The sequence below is a fragment of the Triplophysa rosa genome, unplaced genomic scaffold (assembly GCF_024868665.1).
Source record: "Triplophysa rosa unplaced genomic scaffold, Trosa_1v2 scaffold178_ERROPOS669114, whole genome shotgun sequence".
Classification (NCBI taxonomy): Eukaryota; Metazoa; Chordata; class Actinopteri; order Cypriniformes; family Nemacheilidae; genus Triplophysa; species Triplophysa rosa.
In genome coordinates, this window is record NW_026634188.1 from 19,855 (window position 1) to 45,203 (window position 25,349).

At 41.6% G+C, this 25,349-nt stretch overlaps 3 protein-coding genes across 9 annotated transcripts; 2 read left to right on the top strand and 1 right to left on the bottom strand.

Moving 5' to 3' along the window:
* The first annotated feature begins 3,528 nt into the window (after positions 1-3,528).
* tlr1 (toll-like receptor 1) lies at positions 3,529-6,209 on the top strand. Of its 2 annotated transcripts, none has more exons than XM_057327135.1 (2): positions 3,529-3,599; positions 3,775-6,209. In XM_057327135.1, the coding sequence occupies exons 1-2, from the start codon at positions 3,565-3,567 to the stop codon at positions 6,164-6,166; spliced, it is 2,427 nt and encodes an 808-aa protein (XP_057183118.1). In that variant the 5' UTR covers positions 3,529-3,564; the 3' UTR covers positions 6,167-6,209. The 2 variants fall into 2 exon arrangements, with proteins under 2 accessions (XP_057183118.1, XP_057183119.1); XM_057327136.1 differs by having other exon boundaries at positions 3,576-3,599; positions 3,778-6,209.
* A 122-nt stretch (positions 6,210-6,331) lies between these two features.
* Positions 6,332-14,265, bottom strand: ints10 (integrator complex subunit 10). 4 transcript variants are annotated; one of them, XM_057327137.1, is made up of 18 exons: positions 14,021-14,265; positions 13,549-13,616; positions 13,363-13,466; positions 12,642-12,781; positions 12,019-12,100; positions 11,673-11,813; positions 11,080-11,251; positions 10,836-11,002; positions 10,222-10,352; positions 9,982-10,135; positions 9,805-9,887; positions 9,347-9,493; positions 9,146-9,254; positions 8,880-8,959; positions 8,632-8,794; positions 8,294-8,387; positions 7,913-7,981; positions 6,332-6,647 (listed from the first exon to the last, which is right to left on the bottom strand). In XM_057327137.1, the coding sequence occupies exons 1-18, from the start codon at positions 14,150-14,152 to the stop codon at positions 6,491-6,493; spliced, it is 2,193 nt and encodes a 730-aa protein (XP_057183120.1). In that variant the 5' UTR covers positions 14,153-14,265; the 3' UTR covers positions 6,332-6,490. The 4 variants fall into 4 exon arrangements, with proteins under 4 accessions (XP_057183120.1, XP_057183121.1, XP_057183123.1 ...); XM_057327138.1 differs by lacking the exon at positions 7,913-7,981; XM_057327140.1 differs by lacking the exons at positions 13,363-13,466; positions 13,549-13,616 and having other exon boundaries at positions 14,021-14,121.
* An 871-nt stretch (positions 14,266-15,136) lies between these two features.
* Positions 15,137-24,610, top strand: si:zfos-741a10.3 (uncharacterized protein LOC796591 homolog). Of its 3 annotated transcripts, none has more exons than XR_008962274.1 (6): positions 15,137-15,243; positions 15,346-15,678; positions 15,831-15,941; positions 16,861-18,098; positions 18,229-18,286; positions 23,559-24,610. XR_008962274.1 is itself a non-coding variant. In XM_057327133.1 (6 exons), exons 1-5 carry the CDS (start codon positions 15,183-15,185, stop codon positions 18,261-18,263), a joined length of 660 nt encoding a protein of 219 aa, XP_057183116.1. In that variant the 5' UTR covers positions 15,137-15,182; the 3' UTR covers positions 18,264-18,286; positions 23,559-24,610. The 3 variants fall into 3 exon arrangements, 2 of the variants coding, with proteins under 2 accessions (XP_057183116.1, XP_057183115.1); XM_057327133.1 differs by having other exon boundaries at positions 16,861-16,980; XM_057327132.1 differs by lacking the exon at positions 23,559-24,610 and having other exon boundaries at positions 16,861-16,980; positions 18,229-18,598.
* Positions 24,611-25,349: the final 739 nt, after the last annotated feature.

The window sequence follows — 25,349 nt, forward strand, 5'->3', positions numbered from 1 at the left end:
GGGAAGAGAGAGAAGAGAGAGAGGGAAGAGAGACAAGAGAGAGAAAGAGAGAGAGAAGAGAGGGAAGAAGAGAAGAGAGAGAGAGAGAGAGAGAGAGAGAGAGAGAGAGAGAAGAGAGAGAGGACAGAGAGAGAAGAGAGAGAAGAGAGAGGAAGAGAGGAAGAGAGAGAAGAGAGAGAGAGAGAGAGAGAGAGAGAGAGAGAGAGAGAAGAGAGAGAGGGAGAGAGAGAGAAGAGAGAGAAAGAGAGAGGGAAGAGAGGGAGAGAGAGAGAGAGAGAGAGAGAGAGAGAGAGAGAGAGAGAGAGAGAGAGAGAGAGAAGAGAGAGAGAAGAGAAGAGAGAGAAGAGAGGAGAGAGAGAGAGAGAGAAGAGAGGGAAGAGAGAGAGAGAGAGAAGAGAGGGAAGAGAGGGAAGAGAGAGAAGAGAGGATGGATGGAGTCTTTTATTGGTTGTTTATTGATGAGAAGAAATGCTGTTATTCACCTGTGATCATCATCAATGGGACGCTGGTGATGGGTGTTTTGATAGTCTACATGAGGTGTGACGTGTGAAAGAACAGATGTGATCTCTCTTCACAGCATGAAAACGGCTTCAATATCTCTGTAAAGACGTTAGGCTGCTGTTTCACATCAAACAAACACAACATTAACAGGACACGTGAGATTGTGCTTTTATAGAGGTGAAAAACACAACGTGATGCCTGAGGTGATGACGTCTGATGTTATCAGATCAAATAATGCTGCTGAGTAACAAACATCAACCCAACGAGAGAAACACGCTGTCTCCTTCCATCAAACACGAGAGGTCACTGAGCTGACCACGATGACCGATCTGATGTCTTTGGAACATCAGTGCACCTGTGAAGCTTGACCATGCTCTCTAGCACACTAGGCTTTTTAACACAGTTAGTGTGTGTCCGCTCATTTCAACAGAAGTCATGTGGTCAAGTTTTCCATGAAGATAACGCCAGTGTGACTTTACATGTGTGTGTGTGTGTGTGTGAGAGATAAGAGTGTCAATAAAATGTTATTGTTAGGGACACACACTAAAACAAACACAGACAGCCTTTTGTGTGCGCGCGAGTGTTTGAGAGGATGTGACACATGAAGTATATCAGTGTTTGTGTAAATCTAATGGAACATTAAATCAGCTGAGAGAGCGAATCAATCCTGTAGGGAACAACGGGCTGAAGGCACCTTAAGAAAACATGTGCTTTACTATACACCCATAATGTATGATTGCAGAAAACATATAGGCCTGTTTGTATTGAACATTTATGGATCGATACAAATCTAATACAATACAAATGTAATAAATCACATCTTTATTAAATTTGTGTTTATTTAATAAATAAAAGAATTCATTTTTGTTCAATATACTGTCATTAAAATATGTTAATATAACAGATTGATGATATTGTATAATTAATATAATATTTTAAATATAATGGTTTCATTATAAATATGGCGATTATCTCTAAGGTGGACACCCGGCTTAATATCTGATATTTACCTTCTGAATCTAACCATGTCCTGTCAACAAATGGAAACGTCAGCCAGCTGTTTATTATCATGTTAATGTAAAGTGCCTTTAGCTCTAACAGCAGGGGTGCTTTTTTACCCCAAATACCACACCTTTACATATTCTTCTGTTATTGAAGTATTGTTGCTTTAATTAACTTGAAAACATTTTGAAAAACATTAAATATTAGATCAAACTAGATAGTAAAGTTCGAGTACAAACTTTATGTTGGCTTGACAAAGCCTGTCCTGAAGAGTTTGAAATAGTTTGAAAGGTTTTATCGTTAAACTTTTTCTAACATGATGGAAAAAATAATGTGACCCCAGTGTGTTAAAACCGGGCTTAGTATGATGTTAGCATGATTAGCATGTTACTAGCATGATTATAATGACACATGGGTGTGGCTTGGAATCTGCAATTGATAATACTCTAAGCTATGAGTGAAATGAACCAACCCCCATGTCTCTATGATGTTCTGATGCAGAGATATAGGTGTAGCTAAATGGTTTTGCTAAATGGTTGCTAGGCTAACCTGTTTGGTTGCTATGGGCGTGGCTTGGTATATGCAATTGATGATTCTCTAAGCTATGAGTGAAACGAACCAACTCCCGTGTCTCTATGATGTTCTGATGCAGAGATATACATATTGCTAATCGGTTGCTAGGCTAAAATGTTTGGTTGCTATGGGCGTGGCTTGGCATCTGCAATTCATAGTACTCTAAGCTATGAGTGAAACGAACCAACTCCCGTGTCTCTACGATGTTCTTATGCAGAGATATAGGTTTTGCTAAACGGTTGCTAGGCTAACCTGTTTTGTTGCTATGGGCGTGGCTTCGTAGCTTAATGAAGTTTCAGGGATACTGATTGGTTGCCTGAGCCAAATGAGCCCACCCCCTTGTCTCTACGACACTGTTGCAAAGATATCCATCTGGACTTTTTATAATGGCAGTCTATGGGAGCGGTTGCTAGGTTGCTGTAAATGGTTGCTATGGGCGTGGCTTCGTAGCTTAAGGAAGTTCCTGGGACACTGATTGGTTGCCTGAGTAAAATGAGCCCACCCCCTTGTCTCTAAGTGGTTGTACTGCGAAGTTATTCAACATAGGACAGTTATGACGCCTTACATGGGCATGTTTCCTGTCCCATTATAAGTCAATGGGGAATTTTGGGGGGCTCTTACGCCCCAGGGGTACAACTTACACCCCATTGTGAGGTACGTTCTTACAGAGCCTGCCAGCTTCTTCAAACGTGGTAACTCGCAAGTTTCTACGACATCCTCACTTTGAGTTATGAGCCGTCAAAGTTTGTCGCAATGTTAAGTCTATGGGAAAATTAGGTGGTTTTGAGAGTCCGGTTTTCGAAAACCAGAATCCGGATCAGTTATAAAAGATAGAGCAACTCAAGTCAGACCAGACTGAAGGTTTGTGGAAAGTTAGGTGGATGTAGTTTGAAAGCTCTAGGAGGAGTAGCAGTCAGAAATTTTGGGGATCAGAAGAAGAATCGGAAGAATAATAATAAGCTTAGATACAAGATCAGTATGTTGGCTCTGTCAAGCCAACATAATTAGCACCGATCGTGTCAAAGATCATCTGAATATCCACATGCAGAGGGAAAAGTGCTTCAGTATCTGTTGTGCCATGTAGTGGTTTACAGGAAAATCAAATCAAAGACACCTTTAGCCCGGTTGTGCCCTACTGGTGAAAACAAGAAAAGTGCACACATAAGAATATTGGGTTGAAATGATAAAAAAATCTACATGCATACAAAATGATTTTCATTATCATTAGACAATGATTTCACTGTGGGCCAATCAGAATGACGTATTCTTCAGCACTTGAATAAAGAGCAATAATCTACAGAAAGATCAAATGAAAGTGAAGAGTTTTACTCTCGGAATAAAAACACAAAGATGTTTCTCTGACCGCCTGCAAAACCACAGCATGACTTCCCTTAATAACTGCCTTACTGTCAGTAAACATGTTTTCTTTTTAAAGAAGTGAAAGAGAAGAAAAAGCAGAAGTTGTTTAAATGTGTTCATCAGTTTCAGATGACATTTAACTCTCAACGCTACACAACACAACAGTAAGTGGCATAAATTACAACATTTTAGGTTGTGCGCAACTCATATAAACTTGACGAAATGCCATTTTTCCATAACCTGCTTTACATCTTGTGCTTGATATTTTTGGGTAGAAACTGCAATACCAAATGATTGACAAACATACCTTTGAAAACGTGAAACCTCATTTTTTTCCAGCAGAAAGATGGAGACGTCCGGCTGGTTTCTGACTCTTTATCTCACATGTTTGCCATCATGTGTCGTTCTGTCTATGAAGAGAATCATAGTGAATTATTCATCTCAGAACCTCTCGTCCGTTCCCACTGACCTCAGATCATCCACAGAAGATTTGGATCTGTCTTTAAATCACATCCAGACACTGAAGAGACTAGACTTTCACACAACACCCAGACTTCATCTTCTAAACGTCTCCTGGAACGAACTACAGCAGGTAGACGTCTACACCTTCAACTCTACGGCTGCTTTACAGATTCTAGACCTGTCTCACAACAAACTCCAGAACCTCTCCAGACAGCTGTATTTACTTCATGCAGGACATCTGCGCTTTCTGGATCTGTCATCAAACATGTTCTCCGTTATGGCTCTCGGGAGAGAGTTTGTGACTCTTGAACACCTGCGGTGGCTCGGCTTGAGCGCGACACGAATCCACAACACAGACTTGACAAACATCACTAATCTCACTCTCAGAACGCTCTTCATTAACGCTGGCGGGACCAAGCTGTACGAAGAGAGCAGTCTCACGAGCGTCCGTGCAGAGAAGGCCGTCATCGCTCTGTCCAACAGCCAGATTGACGGTAAAATGGCCGCCGATGCCTTTGTGTCCTTTAAAGAGTTACAATTCACAAACGTGATAAATGAGATGCTGTTTCTGGAAGAGCTGCGTCGCAGAGGCTCCGTGCGCACCGTCAGTCTGGAAATCTCTCAGGTGAGAAGCTCGTGGGAAGTTCTGACGGGTCTTGTGAACACAGTGTTGATGTCTTCAGTTCAGCGGCTGTCTCTGTCAGATGTTACCATCACTTCAATGAGAAACAACTCAGACGTGATCCTGGAGCACACGCTCGACCACTTGTCTATCACCCGAGCTTCAGTAACCATGTTCATCTTCAATCAAGAAGAGGTTTATGACTTCTTCATCAACATGCCTGCAAGAAACCTCAGCGTAACGCAAACACCCATCGTTCACATCACCTGTCCCGCATCCGTCAGCAAGATTGGAGTGTTGGATTTGTCCGACTGTGCTCTCACAGAGAAAGTCTTCTCTAGGGGACCGGATCAAGAGTGCACCACGCTCACGGGTCTGGAAACTCTGATTCTGAAGGGCAATAACCTCCGACATCTTAAACCTTTAACATCAAGAATTCATCTCATGAACTCACTGACACACGCTGACTTCAGTCAGAACTCTCTCACTTACACACCAGAACAGGGCATGTGCATGTGGCCTCCGAAAATAACACGCCTGGATCTGTCATCCAACAACTTCAAGCAGAACATCTTCAAGTGTTTGCCCACTTCCGTCCAGATCCTAAACCTCCAAAATAACCAGATCACCACAGTTCCCGCAGATGTCCCACTGCTGGACGCTTTGAGCGTTCTGGATCTAACAGCGAATCGATTGCTGGACCTTCCCTCCTGTCTGTCATACCCAAACCTGCAGACGCTCTTCGTGAGATCAAATTCCCTTCACGCACCAATGCCCGAAGCCCTCCACACGTGTGTACGTCTCAAGACTCTTGATGCCAGTCATAACCCCTTCATCTGTACGTGCGCCCTGCGGGAATTCGCCGCTCTTGTCAATAGCGAAGCGACACGACGTCCTGCTTTGATTCTAGAGCGCTGGCCGGACACTTACGTGTGCAGTTATCCAGAATCCTGGAGCAACAGCACATTACAAGACTTCCACCTGCCTGAGGTCTCCTGTAACGCTTGGCTTCTCTCCGTCTCTATCCTGATCCCGACCATCACGCTGGTGATCGCTGTCAGCCTCTTTTGCAATAAGCTGGACGTCCCGTGGTACCTGAAGATGATTTGGAAATGGACCCGTGCCAAACACCACGCGCTCGTCTCGCAGGAGAGAGCCGAAGACATGGAAGGGATCCGCTTCCACGCTTTCCTGTCATACAGCCAAAAGAACAGCGAGTGGGTTAAAGGACAACTGCTGCCCAAGCTGGAGAGCGGCGGCCTGCGAGTGTGTCATCACGAGCGGGACTTCGTTCCGGGAAAGACCATCGTTCAGAACATTCTCCGCTGCGTCGAGCACAGCAGAAGATCTGTCTTTGTGTTGTCGTCTCACTTCGTTCAGAGCGAATGGTGTCATTACGAGCTGTACTTCGCCAATCATCAGAAGGTTACGCGAGGGTCGGACAGCATCATCCTCGTTCTGCTGGAACCGCTGCCATCGTACCTCATTCCCTCCAAATACTATCAGCTGAAGAGCATGATGTCCAGACGGACGTACCTCGAGTGGCCACAGGAGGGAGCCAAACAAACGCTCTTCTGGGCGAATCTCCGAGCGGCCCTGCAGGCCAACCTTCCCATCCCATCAGAGAGAGACTATCAAACCTTCTGATCCATTCATTCAATGAACATTTCAGCATGAAATTATTTTGTCTAGAAGTGTCAACAAGAACAAAACAAACAGACTTTTCTTTCATCTTTGCATGACCGTCACCTCGCAGTTCATCTGTAGAAAACGCATCTTAATTGAAAAAATAAATGCTCACAGATACAAAACCAAACCAAAAGCACAGTTTTATTGTTTTAAGGTCTTTCCAGTGTAAGCTGTTTTTCACAAACGAAGAATCTTTTTAATGTCCGTTAATGAATAAAACCTTTAAAACCACACAGGTGTCATACTGTGAAGAATGGGTGAGAATGTCAGGTCAAAGGTCATTCAGGGTAGAGACTGAATCAGTATGATCTTTTCATTGATGCAGAATCTGTGCAGAACGGTGAGCAGATTCTCTCCGCAGCGAGACACCTGACGCTCCATCGCAAGACGAAAATCCTCCTTCACACCTTTGGTGATCCCTCGAGTTACCGTGTGATGTCTACAGAAACAGACAGACAGCGTGTGTGAGAACACGTGAAGCCCATGGTGAACACGTGAAGCTCACGTCTTAATGATGAAAACACAAAAAGCACAATCATGAATCACCACAACAACAACCGGATGTGAAAATGATCTTTAAACCTGCAACAGACAACCTCAGAATTTCACATTAAAACTTCAGGAAGAAGCTCTTTGCTCTGGGAGACAGCAGACATTCATTCTAGCATTTTACATTTATAAACATCCTACATTTAACTTCAATCATGCATTTAACTTTATTTAACATATACCGTCTATTTGCATGGTTTGGTATTATTGCAAAGGTCATTGTGAGTGTTTATTGTAGTTGTATGTGTCCAGTACTGACTGATATGGTGCTGATATTTGAAACATTATAATATTGTAAATAACCTAGCGTGATGTCATTAACCGTGAGGACTAATATCATGTGAATAATACACACCCTTATAACATCACAAATGATCCTGTGAAAGCCACTGTGATATTAAGGATGATTACTAATATTGTTTTAATACTGTCATACTGCAAAAAAAAAGAAAAACCAACAGCCATTGATTGACAATGCAACATTTAAATAAATCAATAAAGAGGTACCAGTAATGTAACTGGACATACACAGCGCTCACGAATAGAAATGTCTGATTACAAACTTCTGTTTAGTTTCATCAATGGACGGAGAATAACTGCAATAATATCATATATTCTATGTCTTCACTACAGTAACCTTTGCCTTAATGTTTGTCAAACTGCGAATCACAACAATGCTAAGTTGTATAAAGCTCTATAGAAATAAAACTGAATTAACAAGCACACAACTCTTATTATTATTGCAAATAAATGTCTCTACACAAGCAGTGCACAATAATTAACTGTATTAATATGAAGGAATTTTCCATATTCATTTTTACAGTTGTTTTACCTGTATTTTACATTTTGCATGGCTTTAAATGACATTTTAGCATTAACAGAAATGTCTGTAAAATAAAGGTAATTTTCACCAGCTTTTGTGTGCAAATCAATACAGTCTAAAAAGTACAGTTCCTGTGAGACTCACCCATTTGTGCAAATGACAGCACCACAATGAAAAAATAAGTTTACAAGTAGAACACAACAGAAATGAAGCCGTACGACACAATCTAGCAAACTTAAAACGTCTTGAACGGAATGTGAGGAGGAGGAACATGTAAATGCATGAGCAGGCTGGGAGGAGCTTGGAATGGTTTCGGTGATGGGGTGGGGTACCTGTCAGCCTTCTGAGCCCCTGGAAGCAGCAAGGTGTTTAGCTCCACCCCCAGGGCGGGGCTGGGGTTCCTACGGACAGCAAACACCATTTCATCATCACCCCGAGTGACAGGGCTGAGCTTTATCTCACAAACGCACCGCCGACACCACCAAACTCTCAAAACATTCTGAACCTGATCATCCCAGACACCCCTGCTTTTCTCCTCTTGCTCTCGCGGCACTTTGACGGCACATGTGATGGTGAGGCGGCTGCGGCGCCCAATAAAGTCCCACACACTTTCTAACCACAATGCATTGCTTTTGTCAGGCGGCAGTCGATCTGTGCGCAAGCCGATTAACTCCACATTCAGTGACGATGTCTGTGATGTGGGCGGGACTTACTTGATGAGCATGCCCTGATTGGGCAGCAGCTCCAGCTGGACACGCCCTCCTTCTGATGTCCGGAGGTAAGCGAACTCCTCCAGCATGTCGATGTCTGACCGCTCGTGAAGGACAGAAACATCATCTCAGTCTAAAGAATCAAAGCAAGCGTGTCTCTTCATGTAGAGCTACAGCATTAGAAATATCGTTTACGCTAGAAGAGCAATAAAAACACTTCATCACAATCACTAACACTCATTTGATTATCTTCTGTGTTTATGTCTCACAGCAGCTGAACTGACATGACGTGCCGTGACACAAGGATTATTAGAACATCAAGCACATTGGCTTTTGGATACTGGTGACGTAGTTGAAGAAGTTCTCGTACTGGAAACTGCCCTGTTGACAGATCTTATCCACCGCTTTCAGAAAGAGATTCTCACCCTGCGGCCAATCATATTGCAGGAGAACGATCACATGACCAAGAGCCAGATCATCCCTGTTGTCTGTGAACGCCCTCAGCTTGACACACACACACGCACACGGAGAGAGAGGGTTAAAGTGTGTCTGAATGTAAATGTGAGCGGTGAGGTTTGAGCTCATGTACCTTGAAGCAGGCCAGCATCAGCTGCAGACAGAACGGCAGGATGGATTTACTGGTGCACGGGACCAGACGCAGGTCGTTACCTAGCAACAGAGACCACAGACAAAGTGAAAAAGACAACTCTAACCTGAGCGCAGTGATGAAAATGTGCATGACTCAGGAGTAGTGACAATGACAGTAATGTCAGTTAATGAAGGTGAACCGCACTTCCTCATGAATATGGCGAACAGAAGAATGAATGTGAAGTGATGTGAGCGGGACAGACGCACCTCTCCTGGGTCTGATACGGGACTGACGCTGACCACCGCTGCTCTTCACAACCTCCTCACTCTGAGGAATCAGGCCGCTGACGGCTTCTAGAAGCTTCTCACATGCCATCTGACCACAACAGCACCACAGGAGACTATCACAAACACACAAACACATGTGCGGTCTGATGATGTGTGTGTGTGTGTGTGTGTGCGTGTTACCCTGAACTCTCCCAGAGCGTAATGACACGACGCCTGCTGTATGACACATCTGTGAGTGTCCAGAACCACCGGAGATGAAGATGAGCTCCGATTCTGCTGAAGAGATGACATCACCGCCAGACTGGACAGAGCCTTCCGGTACTGACCCTACAACACACAACCACTGTCAGACGCACAACATCTGCACAACAACACAACTGATCACACGCTGACCCTACAACACACAACCACTGTCAGACGCACAACATCTGCACAACAACACAACTGATGTTAACACACACACACACTGACCCTATACAACACAACCACTGTCAGACGCACAACATCTACACAAACAACACAACTGATGTGTGAACTAACCCTTAAATCACAACACTACTGAATCAATCGGTCTGCTAACTGCTATTTATAAACACAATATTTATATGTCAAACGAAATGCAGCCTGTGAGATTTCACCTGATAAATGATCATATCTGTCAGAAAGATTCTGAACCACAACCACGTCTCTGTTCTCCACGCTGAACACATCTTTACAAACTCTGAAACACACACGCACACACAAACAACAGTAAACACTACTGCAGTATAATCATATCTAGAGCTGAGACAGACAGACAGACAGACAGACGGTACCTGTCTCCAGGCTCTGGTGTGAGTGCAGTAATTCCCAGCTTTCTCTGGCCGTACGGAAATGTTCCAGAGTCTCGGCCCAGCCCGACATCTCTGATGTATTCACCTGTATGTGTCGACCTCTGCCTTTACACAACACATCCTCATCATCTGAGCTCTACACACACACACACACACACACACACACATCAGCGCCTCAGATCACAATCTATGATCTCAACAACAATGACCTTTGACCCTCACCATGGTTTTCTCTCGTCCGTCAGCCAGTTTGCGTTTCTTGTGTGCGTGTTTTCTCTCCACCTCAACATCAGTGTAAACACACGACAGATCCTCCAACAGAACCCACGGACACCCGCTCACAGACGACTGACCTGTCTCACACGCACACGCGCACACACACACACACACGCACACGCACAAGCGCACACGCGCACACACACATAAGATGATGGTGAATGAATATCACATGACTAAACAGCTGCAGTTTTATCAGTGTTATTATTGCTCATGAGAACAAATCTCACCCAGCGATAATTTAATAATGATGTGATTTAATCATTTAAAAATGACCCACATGACATGCTAACATTCTCTGCTGGCTGGTGAATATTACTGTAAAATGATTCATATACATTAAACTCAGAGCACGACTGGATGAAACACACAATATTCACAACAAATCTGTAAATATAAATATTTCACTGCCTATATCAAACACACACTCAAGATATTCAAGATTTGTCACAAAGTTATAAACATAACATACAAATATACATCATATATCATAAATAACCTGTAGTGCAAGGTTACACACACACACACTTCTCTCTCTCTCTGTCTGTCTGGTGACTCACTGTGAATCAATGATGGTTGTACTGCAGAGACGTAATGTACGGTGCTGTAGAACAGAACCAGCGTGCAACAGGTGACGATCTGACCGCAGCAGCGCGCAAACCCTTCAGCATCAGCAGACACATACCGACACAACTCTGTGACACGCTGCAGGAGATCAGAGTATGACCTGAAAACACATACAGTCAGCGCTGAACCAACACAATCCAGCAGCCGTCTAATCACATCTCAACATCTGATTCTTACCTGATTCCCTTCTCTCCCTGCCAATCACACAGAGATCCCATTACACCCACCATCTCCAGCAGACGCTCCCACGGCTCCGTCACCACTGACGACTTCTCCGACAGCCCGTCAATCACATAGCGCTGACCCCGCCCCCGTCCGGGAGACTTCAGAGCACCCACTTCCTGTGAGGCTGACACGAAATCAAAGTAAACATTTCACGCGACTGCTAGCTTCACACAACACAACTTTAAAATACAAAAGCTGCAGAACAACACTGTAGCACACTACTGTCTGAAGTGCACACTGCATACTATAACACACTACACCAGTGGTTCTCAAACGTTTTTGTTGTAAGGCCCCCTTTGTGTATAGTGCATTGGTTTGCTGTCCCCCAAATAAAGACTTATAATTTTAAACTTATAATTTTAATTAAACCAAAAACATATTCAGTTATACAATGCAGGAACATCAATTATTTTGGTTGGTGGTCTTATTTTTCATACAATTCATGATAAATTTCTATATTTCATAAAATGCCACAAAATCTGTGGCCCCCGGAGCCATCTTGGGGCCCCCAGTTTGAGAACCACTGCACTACACAGAGTGTTTACCTGGCATCTGTCCGTCTGCTGATGGCTCCCGCGTGACGTAACAAATATAAAACTCTGCTGCTTTATGAAGATATTTATACAGCAAACTAGCAGGCAGACACATCTCTGGATTATTCAGAACCAACGGCAGAACATCACACACTGACACACAGAGAGAGAGAGAGAGAGAGAGAGAGACTTGAGAAACTCACGAGGAGAATTACACAAATGCAAAAGAAACCCTATTGTTACAATATTCTAATAAATAAATGTATTTGTGTCTGTAAGCGATGACCTGTATTGAGTGATAAAAACATTTGAATGTAAAGGGATGTAGAGTGTGTCATCAGTGAATGTGACGATGTACCAAACAGCTTCCTGAAACAGTTGACGGGCGTGTCCAGCTTCTCCACAGTCTCCGCCTCTAATAATGACTCTCCTAAAGTGACCTGGAGAAACGACAGAGGTCAGAGGTCACACCGAGTACAACACGCAGCCAGCGAGCTAGAGAGAGGGAGTGAGAGAGAGAGAGAGAGAGAGAGAGAGAGAGAGAGAGAGAGAGAGAGGGGAGTGGAGAGAGAGAGAGAGAGAGAGAGAGAGAGAGAGAGAGAGAGAGCGAGAGAGAGAGAGAGAGAGAGAGAGCGAAGAGAAGAGAAGGAGAGAGAGAGACGAGAGAGCGCAGAAGAAGAGCAGAGAGAGGAGAGAGAGACAGAGAGAGAGAAGAGAGAAGAGAGAGAGAGAGAGAGAGACAACGGAGAGAGAGAGAGAGAGAGAGAGAGAGAGACGGAGAGAGAGAGAGAGAGAGAGAGAGAGAGAGAGAGAGGAGAGAGAGAGAGAGAGAGAGAGAGGAGAGAAGAGAGAGAGAGAGAGAGGAGAGGACAGAGAAGAGAGAGAGAGAGAGATAGAGACGAGGAGAGAGGAGATGACAGAGAGAGAGGAGATGAGAAGAGAGAGAGAGAGAGAGAGTGAGAGAGAGCGAGAGAGACTCACTCCATGTTGTACCACAGACTCTGGGAATCTCTTGAGTAAGAGCAGTAACATCTCAGCTTTCTCCAGTGTGTTGAAACATTGTTCTGTGGCCTTTAACAGCACCTTACACTGTACAGGACCCGGCAGAGTCTCAAACACACCTGCACACACAAACACATACACATGACGCTCATGTAAAGGTTAGACAACAACTGAACATGACAACACACAAACACGTTTGTTTTTACTATCCTAGTGGGGACATTCCATAGACTTACTGACTTTTTATCAGGCTTCATTCTATCCCCTCACCGCCCTAATCATCACACAAACATGTGCAAGCCACTGAATTGAAAAAAAACACAGTCCTCACAAGTGGGTTGTGATGATAATTCACTGCACTGAGGACATTTGGCCCTCACAAACAAATATTCACGAGTTCGCCTCGCAGATAATGAGGAGGGACGGATAGTATGTCTATTTGGCGTGCTGTCCCGGGGAGGGAGCTCAGAGCTCGGAAATTCCTCCAGAACTCAGAGCACCCGCCCCTTGTCCAGGGAGAGGGCCCGGGATGTGCCTGGAGTTATGCTGCAGTAAGAATGGGCTGATGGTGAGGAGTCGGGGTGGAGGAGGGATGCACTGAAAATTGGTTAATTATCCGCACGTGCTCCTCCCGAACTGTGTTAATAAAACATCATTAGATAAACTTGTACACTCACACACAGTAGTGTGTGTCCTTCACCTTTCAGAAACTGTGCGTGTTTGTCCAGACTGTCGTTGCGTAACGCAGCGGTGATGATTGCAATCTCACGCCAAACCACCGGCTGCTCGGGAAAATTCATAAATCTGCATAAAGAATCAACCGATCATAACTGAATGACATCATCAGCTGAACGTGCAGTATGCAGTGACATCATCATATACTCACATGTCATATAGCAGCCTGCCGGCAGACGCTGTTCTTTCTGCATTACGCTCGATACTGTACATCTCATACTGTACACAAACAACAGTGTTACACACAACACACACGATACTGTACATCTCATACTGTACACAAACAACAGTGTTACACACAACACACACGATATTGTACATCTCATACTGTACACAAACAACGGTGTTACACACACGCACGCACACAGGTCTGGTTGACTATCTCCGTGGGGACAGTCCATAGGCGTAATGTTTTTTATACTGTACAAACTGTATATTCTATCCCCTATCCCTAACCCTATCCCTAAACCTAAAGATCATAGAACACTTTTTGCATTTTTAGATTAAAAAAAATATTGTTCTGTACAATTTATAGGACCTCAACTTTGGTCCCCACGGTGACACGAGTCCCAATGAGTTGGTGTGCATTCAGATATGGTGGTTTTTACACGTGTGTTTATTACCTGTATGTTGAAGTCTGTCGGGTAAAGTGTGCGCGCGGTAATAAGCCAAGCTTTCGCCGCATACGGATCCTGCGCGAGCTCGAGCTCCCGCGCGCGCTTCACCAAAAACTCACAGTCACCCTGCGCGGACATTACGAAATATCCACAGGACACCTGTCACTCTTTAGATGTTTAAAACTTAAACAACACGACATTACCAGCACAATGAAAAACACACGTAAACGGTTTAACTTCCGTACAAAACCGGAAGTAGTTTCAAAATAAAAGTCTCCTCTTCATAACAAGAATCCCAACAAGGATAGCATAAGCTGCGCCTACGTTTGTGTTTCAGTTAGCGGTCCCCAGATAGTAAAATGTTTGTTAAACAAAGAAGATGATGTTTATTTGAAAATGTAAAGATGCAGAAAGGTTTGTGTGATGGTTACAGGAAACAATATACAGTTCATCACATTGTACAAAATTATTGTTTATGGAAAGTCGACATTAAACATGGAAATCAAACGTGTCTGTGTGTGTGGCTGGTACAGAAATGTTGTGTTTAAACTGAACTCCTTTTCACACTGTTTTAATTTATGTAAGATACGAAAGTTTATGAAATAAGAAAATCATGACAGTTGCTTGGTAATAATTAAACTCCGAAGTGTTCCCTGTTGCTGTAAAATGGTTGAATCAATATGTTTTGAGCTAATGATGTTCAGTATTGCAGTGTGGTTGTGTTGTGATGTACAATTCTGCATTATTTAAAGGCAGTGAAGTGAGATTAAAGGAGCTGCTGCGTACAGTACATATATGACAATGTTTATTTTTGAATACACGCATGGGCTGATGTTTGTGATGTAGTTTGGGTCGTGTGGTTTTTGTCTATCTTCTCTGTGTGTAACAGTACTGTGAAAATGTATAAAATAAAGAACAGATTCTCTGAACTGACTTTCACTATGATTAAAAGAATAAACTTAAAAACAACAATAGCATGTTTTAAAAGTCTAAACATGCTGCTTGCTTCTTTCATCACAGTTTAAAAAAACACCTTTGAGGAAACTTCTGTTTGTGAGGAAAGTTCCGCTTTCTCAGAGATGCAGAAACACATCAGATCAGATCAGATCAGATCAGATCAGAGAGAGACAGAAGTGAGTTGAGTGTGTGTGTAGTCTTGTGTTGTGTGATGTCCAGAGAAATGTTGGTGATGTTTGGACTGATGCTTCTGATGTTACAGATGATCTCATGTGAGTGAAACTCATCTCATCAAGATGAATTAATCAACATTTAAATATCACATGTTTGTTGTGTGTAAATCAGCTGTGGTGTTGTGTGTTTGTGTTGTGTAGGTGTGGATCAGACGTGCAGGTTTAATCAGACAGAAATCTGTTATGCAGCTCTGGGACACAAACTCTCTCTGCAGATGGTTCCAGATTCTCAACACTATGACGCAACATTAAAACATCACAAAACTGGCGACACAACAGTTGATCCAACATGTAAAATTAAAAATGACACGATTAAGAGATGTGATCTTTACGTGATCAGATCTGATGTTCTGATCACTAACGGTGCTGTGATTATAAATGGTGTGATCAGAGAAGATTCAGGGAAATACACATTAGATCTTTATGACTCGACTGGCTCAGTAACATATAAAGAACTTCACGTGAATGTTGAAGGTACATTAAATACACTTGGATCAGACTTTGTCATCAAGTGTTGGTTTATTTTATGTGTGTTTAGAATATTCACAAACCCTTAACATTGTGTTCATATGAATATTGTTTGCGTCACTTCTAATAACTTTGTGTTGTGTTTCTCTCTTCCAAAGTTCCAGCTGTTGGTCTCATTGTGTTGGGTTGTGTTACTGTGATTCTCGTTGTGTTGTTCATCACAGTTTATCACATTTACAAGAGGAAGAAACATCACAAGTCAACAGCAGGTGAGTTCATGAATCTGCTGTAAATATTCAGAAGGACACAGACGTCATTGTTAACCTGTGACAGATTCTTAAAGCCACACTACTGAACTTCTGCTCACTGGTTCCTCGTGTTTGTTGACAAGAGCAATTGTCTGTTACCAGTGTCGTGAACAATGTCGCCGTATAAACTTCCACATGGGCAGTGCAATACACCTGAATTTGTTTACTAAACTGAACTAAAATTAAAATCATTTTAGGAACATTATTTTAAGGTCGAAAAGTTTATCCAGACAATATATATCAATGTCCAGCTGTCATGTCCGATGTTATTGTTCAGAGAGAGAAACACCGTCACACCGCTGGTTCTGCCCCCCAGACAGACATCTGTGCCCTCTATAGTGAACAACCTCTTGTGCCACAAACTCACTTTCACTCACCTTCTTTGGATCTGTTATGTGATCTGTCTCTGGAAGATCAGCGGAATCTTTAACCATCTAATGACACATCTCTTTCATCAACACCTCATTTCTATTTCTTTCCCACTTCTTTTCTATGCTGATTTATTAGATGTATTTATAGCTTCGTGTACTGACACCAGTTTGATAGCACTTATGCCTTGTTGCCTGTTTGTTGCACTGATTGCTTCCATTGTTTACCTCATTTTATAAGTCGCTTTGGATAAAAGCATCTGCCAATCGACTAAATGTAAATGTCTTCAGTGTCTCTGCTGCTGTGGTTGTCGGTGCAGAAGTTAGAAAAGCTGAACTGTGTTTCAACAGAAGCTGACTGTGGAGAGAATGACAACAGAACACAAGAATATCACTGAAATCATGACGTGTCTTTTCAGGGGAATTTTATTTGTGACAAAAACACCCTTTCTCTATTTATCCACCCTTGAGATGTGTTCTTCAGTGTGATGATGTGATGTTTGTGTGTTCAGAACATCAGACAGAGAGGAAAGAGATGAAGGATGAAGAGCTTCAGTATGGTGAAGTGACGTTTACTCCAGACATGTCCAACATTCAACAACAGCAGCGGAGGTGTAAAGAACAGGACGAGTGTGTGTACTCTCACATCAAATAAACAAACACATCCACATAGTTCTGAGCATATCGTGAATAGTCGCATGAACTTTTAAATTGATTTTTTAGCTCAAGTATTTGTGTGTAAATATTTATTGAGAGAGAGAGAATGTACAGCGGCTTAAATGTTTTTAAAATGTTTTATCAGAAGCAGGTGGACTGAAAAGTCAGAAGTAAATTTGTCGGCTGTCTCTTGTTGTGTTGTATTTTTTATTTACAGTATGTACAGTAAAACTTCACTTGTGTATCAGTACACACTTCACTGTTTGTTTTTTTCAAGGATTAGGATATTTCATTTCTTTCTTGTGACACACAGTTAGGTCCATACATATTTGGACAGAGGCACATTTTTTGTTATTTTAGCTGCACCAAACTGTATTCAAGTTAGGGTTTTATAATGGATGTCTTAAAGTGCACGCTCTCAACTTTATCACTCTGTGATCAAACATGTGATATTTAAATGTTGATTATTTCATCTTGATGAGATGAGTTTCACTCACATGAGATCATCTGTAACATCAGCAGCATCAGTCCAAACATCACCAACATTTCTCTGGACATCACACAACACAAGACTACACACACACTCAACTCACTTCTGTCTCTCTCTGGACTGACAGTTTTATTGAGAAAGAGGAAGTTTCAGACACACACTGGAAAACCACTAACAGACTTTAAAGAGAGAGAGAGAAATGCACCCATGTGCAGGATTGATACACTTCAGCTTCAAGTGTGTCAAGATGAGCTGAATAAACGCAGGAGACCTGTCTCTCTCTGATCTGATCTGATGTGTTTCTCACTGGACTGACAGTTTTATTGAGAAAGAGGAAGTTTTATTGCAAACTAATGGTGAAACGTTTCCAGTAATAGACTTTATAATGAGACACACAAATTGACTTTAAAGTGCATCAAAGGATTTTAATTCACTTCGCAGACGCACATACTCTCCACTTCACGTCAGGTGGTTCTCGGCCTCCATGTCGTACATTAAAATCCTTTAACGCACGGCTAGCTTTGGATTATCCTACTTATACCATGGTCATTTGTCAAGCTACAGCTGTTATTGATGTTTACAGTGTCATTTTTGATCAGAAAGGTGAAACTGACAGAGATTCTCGTTAACGCCGTTAGCATAGCAATAGCGTGTTAGCTTGCTTTCTGTTTACACTGTGGAATATCATCTTGCCTCTGGTTTGTCTTGTGTGCTAACTGTTTCTCTTTTTAAGTGAGTATACCACGATTCATCGAGCAACCTTGGTAAATTGGAATTACACTTCAAATCCGGTGAGTTATGGCTTCTATTCCTATTATTGTTACTTGCACCTCATGTCATATGTTTAGCTTAGCCTTCTCTGTCAGCTGCGAGGGCTTTATATGCGATAAATGCAGGGAAATAGTTAGGCTGACAGAGAAGATCTTAGAATTAGAGTCTCGCATCCAATCTTTATCTGAGGATAGTAAGAGTTTAACGACGATAGAAAACACTTTGGATGCGAGCAACATTAGCGCACACAGCTCGGTTCCGGTTGAAAATCCCCCGCAGCTGGGAAACTTCGTGACTGTGAGACGGCGTAGTCGCAGGACAAAACATCACTCGACCGTTCCGATTACAGTCTCGAACAGGTTTGCCCCGCTCAGTGACGCACCGACTGAGAAACCTGCTGAAAGTGCCCTAGTTATCGGTGATTCTATTGTTCGGAACGTTAACATAGAGGCACCAGCCACCATAGTCCAATGTTTACCGGGAGCCAGAGCGCCTGACATCAAGTCAAATTTAAATGTGCTGGCTAAGGCTAATCGTAAATTCAGTAAGATTGTCATTCACGTCGGCACAAATGATGTTCGACTCCGTCAATCGGAGATCACAAAAGATAACATTAAAGAGGTGTGTGAGCTCGCAAGCATGATGTCAGACACTGTAATATTCTCTGGCCCCCTCACTGCTTATCGTGGTGATGAGATTTATAGCAGATTATCATCACTAAATGGCTGGTTGTCTGAGTGGTGCCTGCAGAATGATATAGTTTTTATAAATAACTGGAAGAGTTTTGAGGGCAGACCTGACCTGTTGAAACGAGATGGTCTCCATCCCTCCTGGGCTGGGACTTCCATCCTGTCTAGAAATATGGCAAAAAGTCTTAATGCTAATGCTAAAACTTGACTCGCTGGGGCCCAGGTCAGGGAGCAGACAGTATGGCTTAACCAACTGTCTGCTTGCCGTCTCACGTCGCAGAATACACAAAATGTACAACATGTAGTAATCCGTTCTCCCAAACATCACAAAATAGAGACTGTGTCTGTCCCCCGGATTAGCAAACATAAAATAATGCGTAAACCTCTTGAAAGTAATTTAATAAACGTTAAACAAACTAAACATGAACAAAATACAGATAATCAACTGTTACGACTCGGATTGCTAAATATTAGATCTCTCTCTAATAAAGCACTTTTTGTTAACGATATGATAACAGATCATAAAATAGACATGCTCTGTTTGACAGAAACATGGCTAAAACCAGATGATTATATTGCTTTAAATGAATCTGTCCCCCAAGATTATTATTATAAACACGAGCCTCGTCTAAAAGGCAGAGGGGGAGGTGTCGCAGCACTTTACAATAACTCTCTTAGCATTTCCCAGAAGTCGAACTCTAAATATAATTCTTTTGAAGTCATGGTTCTTCATGTTTCAACACCTAATACTAAAGATAAAACACTTTTTAAATTGATTCTAGCTATTGTATATAGGCCTCCAGGGCACCACACAGATTTTATTAAAGAATTTGGTGGGTTCTTATCAGAACTAGTACTGGCCGCAGATAGACTCCTTGTCGTTGGTGACTTTAACATCCACGTAGATAACGTTACAGATGCCTTAGGAATGGCTTTCAAAGACACTCTTAACTCCATGGGCATTAGTCAACATGTGTCAGGACCCACTCACCTTCGTAATCATACTTTAGATTTAATACTGTCTTACGGTATAAATGTGGACGACGTTAAAATCCTTCAGCAGAGTGAAGACATTTCGGATCATTATCTGGTATTATGTTTGCTTCACTGGCCTACGGCTGCAAATAAAACTCATTGTTACAAATATGGTAGAACAATAACTTCAACTACCAAAGATGCGTTTCTCGATAATCTGCCCGAATTGTCTCAAATCATGAGAAATAACGTTGAAGATCTTGACATTACCACTGAAAATTTTAATTCCACCTTCTCGGTAACGCTAGACAAAGTTGCTCCACTACGTTTAAAGAAGATTAAAAATGGCAGCCCCACACCGTGGTATAATGAACACACTCAGGCTCTAAAGAAAGCGGCCCGAAAAATGGAGCGCAACTTTAAGAAAACTAAATTAGAGGTATTTCGTACAGCATGGAAGGATAGTATTCGAAAATACAGGAAAGCCCTAATAACTTCTAGATCCGCCTACTTTTCATCACTAATAGAAGAAAACCAGCACAACCCTAGGTTTTTATTTAACACGGTGGCTAAATTAACAAAAAATAAATCGTCAGTGACTTCTGATCCTGTATATCAGCATAGCAGTGATGAATTTATGAACTACTTCACATATAAAATCCAAGATATTAGAGAAAAAATTATAACAATGCAATCAGAAGTGAAACCCGCTGAACAAACTAACTACAGCGCCCTTAAGGAGAAAATGCAATTATTTTATACCGTAGATCAAGATGAGCTGTCTAAAATTATTAGATCATCTAAATCAACAACATGCATACTAGACCCTATACCTACAAATCTACTGAAAGAGATGCTCCCAGAAATTATAGATCCTCTTCTTGGTATTATTAACTCATCTCTGACATTAGGACATGTGCCTAAAGCATATAAGGTGGCTGTTATAAGGCCCCTTGTCAAAAAACCCCAACTCGACCCTAGAGAACTAAGGAACTACAGGCCTATATCGAATCTACCTTTCATATCTAAAGTTCTGGAAAAAGTAGTTTCAACTCAATTATGCTCCTTCCTCCAAAGGAATGACATCAATGAAGAATTCCAGTCTGGATTTAGAGCATGTCACAGTACAGAGACTGCTTTGATCAGAGTTACAAATGATCTGCTATTGGCGTCTGACCGAGGTTGTATCTCGTTATTGGTGCTGCTAGACCTTAGTGCTGCATTCGATACCATTGACCACAGCACACTCCTACATAGACTCGAAAATTATGTCGGCATTAAGGGAATAGCTTTGAAATGGTTTAAATCTTATTTATCCGACCGTTTTCAATTTGTAGCAATAAACAATGAGGTGTCACGCAAATCGCAAGTCCAGTACGGTGTACCACAGGGCTCAGTCTTAGGGCCTCTGCTCTTCGCATTATACATGCTACCTCTAGGAGATATAATAAAGCGACACGGAGTTAGCTTTCACTGTTATGCTGCTGATACTCAACTTTATATTTCCTCGAATCCTCATGAAACACAGCAGTTCCATCGAATAATGGAATGCATAGTCGATATAAAAAACTGGATGAGTAACAACTTTTTATTACTGAACTCGGACAAAACAGAAGTGTTCCTTATTGGACCGAAAACTGCTATACGTAACAACCAAGAATACTGCTTAACTATTGACGGATGTTCCATAAAACCCTCGTCGTCAGCAAAGAATCTTGGCGTTCTATTCGATAGTAATCTGTCATTTGAGAGCCACGTCGCCAACACCTGTAAAATTGTGTTTTTCCATTTTAAGAATATATCTAAACTACGTCATATGCTGTCAATGTTCGATGCAGAGAAGTTAATTCATGCATTCATGACATCAAGACTAGATTATTGTAATGCACTGTTGGGTGGTTGCCCTGCTGGATTATTACAAAAGCTCCAACTGGCTGAAAGTTGTGTTTAAAATCTGGTTAATGCACGGGTAGTTTCAGTCAGTTAGATTAGATTTGAAATTATTCTCAACTCAACTTTATTTATATAGCGCTTTTTACAATTTTCATTGTTACAAAGCAGCTGTACATAAGACATATTGACTATAAGCAAAACAATTAAAGTTGTACCTGCAAAAACAAGAAAAAGTTGAAAACACAGAAGACAGACACACCCACATACAAAACACTCCACACACACAATATGCACACGTACTAACACACATACACACACACACGGATGAGCACGCACACACACACACATACGGACACAGACAAGTACGCGCACACACAAAGACACGCACAGTGAGAGCACACATTTAAGATAAAGGAGAGAGAAGCACAGGTCAAATATAACAGACTATAAATTCCTATATGCAATATTAATGAAGTAAAACTTTAAAATTCTAAAGCAGCCCCCCCCACCCCGGCCAGGCAAATAGTGCAAAAAACAGTATGCAAATGGTGGCGAGTAACCCAAAACTCTAATCGAGAAAAAAAACCTCAGGAGAACCCAGGCCAGTTTGAAAGAGTTGTCGGAGGATTGGTGGTGGTGACGTTGATTTAGAGCGACCTTAAAGGGGTGATATGACACGGCTAAAAGGAATATTATGGTTTGTTTTAGATGTAACTCAATGTGTAAACAGGATTTAAGTTTAAAAAACGCTGTATTTTCCACACACACGTGCATGTTTGTATCTCCTCTTTGCTCCGCCTCTCTGAAACTCTCTGAAACAAACTTTATTAAAATGTGTTCCCTGTTGAGTAATAACTCTGTGAATGAATCCACATCTACGTACGTTTTAAGAGATTTGTGCCTGTGTTGCATTATTTGTGAGCTTTGTATGTGCGATGACGTCTAACGGCTCCCCCCAAAGGAAGTAGTCACTTTTAGCAACTTGTTAGCAACCGCCGTTTTTAAGACACAATAAGGCTTCACAATAAATCACAAGCGGGTTATAATTGGTGTGTTTTATGTCATAGAATAAAACGTGAACAGATTTTGTTTAATACAGACCTTATTTCGGGTGATTTACTAAAACCCCATTCAAAAAACCCATAGACATTGGAGCGATGGAACCGGAAGTCCTAAAATGCTAACTCGCTTCCAGGTTTTGCATGCAAAAATACGTCATCTCTGAGCCTCCCTATTGGGTGAGAAGTTATGGATTTGTGTTTCGAAAAGAGGAGCCATAATTTCAAGAAATGTGTTTAAGCTGTAAAAACTGTAATAAGTATATATTTTATAATTAACTGACTCGTAAAGTAAATTTTCATAAATACCAGAAGATGGCAGTAAAAACCCGCTGTTAAAACCCAAAATTGAAGAAAAACAAAAGTGGTGAATAAAGGGGGGGGGTTCGGGAAATGACCCCAGCCGGATTTAAACCACAGTCCCTAACCCTTGCTCTTGTTTAACATAAATATAATTCTATTCACATGACTATTACTCTGGAATAGCCTTCCCGATACTATTCGAGGGTCAGACACACTCTCCCAATTTAAATCTAGATTAAAGACACACATTTCAGCCAAGCATTCACTTAATGCAGAATATGCTAAATAAGTGAATAAATTAATGAACAGCAGCTACGCTAATTTTCTCTTTCTGCCCTCCTCCCCCGCCTCGGGATGCCCATCCCGATGTATAGCGAGATTACGCCAGGACCAGATGAACGTCATATGCCCATCCCTAACTAGAGATTACGCCAGCTCCATCTGAACATCCCGTGCCATCCTCCTGCAAGAGCCTGCGGACTGACTGACCATCCCAGCTCCAGCTCAGGCAATTCCATCACCACCCTAAAGCACAACTAATGAGCTCTCCCTTTTCTTCATGAACATGTCCTCAGTAAGTGTTAATGAAAGTCAGTGAGTGCAGCTGTGACACGTCAGAGGAGACCTGGTCCTCCCGGCTGAGTCCGGTTTCTTTCACTGGAGTTTGGCTTCCTCGCCACAGGTCTGATATTAGATATTATTAGATATGATTTACTAGAATGATCTTACTTGCTCTAGAAACACCATGCACTGTGCTGTGTTTGACACTTTCTGTGTTTTCTGTTTTCTCCTGTAAAGCTGCTTTGGAACAATCCACATTGTGAAAAGCGCTATATACATAAAATTGAATTGAATTATTTTGCTCATTGGAAACTAATGATAAATATCCCACTTTATTTATATTAGCTGCTAATTCATTTGGTCAAGTAGCTAATATAAGCTAGCAAGACAACATCAGCTAGCAAAAAATTCAAGAAGGTGTTTGTTTTAATATTAGGCTATTTCTCACATCTTAATGTTCTGCAGGTTGTATTTAGATTTAACATTTGTGTATTGTTAAAAAACTTCTTGCAAAATGGACTGTTTGATAATCGCTCTGTTCTTCTGTCCTGTGATGGCACTCAGTACATTTAAGATCTGTGGTTTGCATACTTCACAGTTTGCTTTGAACACCAAAGCAGAATCTTTGCTCGTTTTTTTCTCCCAGGTCGAGCACACGAGATCACGTCCAGCCCACAACTGTGATAGGCTATAGTCCTTCTCAGCTGTGTGATGAACATTCTGGTATTATCTGAGAAGAAAATGTGTAGCATTTATACACAAATACAGTCTCTGAAAGTATTTAATGACAAATTACATCTAAACTGTTCAGAAAAATGATCAAATGTGTAAAGTAATTTTATGCCTTCAAATAAAATATGAAAAAATGCTCATAAATAATCTAAATGGCTATGATGTTGCATTTATAATGATATATTTTAATGATATTTTAATATTTGAATATATGTTTTGACATTCTATAGTTAAAGTGTTTCTGTGTATTTACGTACAGTTTTTCAGAAGACTGTTTATGTTGTTTTGTCGTTGCAGTTTCCATATAGGCTGAAATCACGTGGACAAACATGCATGTAAAACACTTTCACTCATGGCCATATATCAGATTTGTGTATGGAACTTTGAGTCTGTAAATAATCATCTTGTTTTATTTTTCAGTGTTGTTATGTCCTTAGTAGGAAGCAACGAGGAGGCATACGAAAATAAAGAATACTTTATTTGAATCAAATCAAGTAGTAGAACAATACAGCGCATGCAGCAGCAGGTGGAACTCTTCTCACTCTACTCCCCTCTTCTCAACATACACATCACACAAACTTCTTCCACCACCTACTGGTCAACGTGCACAGAAGAACACCATCACTTAAAGCAAACAGTTTACACAGATATTTACGAACAAAAAAGGAAAACACAATAACCAAGTTACTAAATTACCGAAGTATTCACTTTGTTATAAACATACTTACTAGTAATCAAACTAAAGAACATATAATGCTTCACGAGAATTATTAGAATGTAGCATTCACCTTCCATCCAACGAGGAGGTCGTCTCACACGGGTAGAAACCCTTTGAAGAGCTTGAGGAGCTTGAGGTGCCAGAGGAGGAGGAA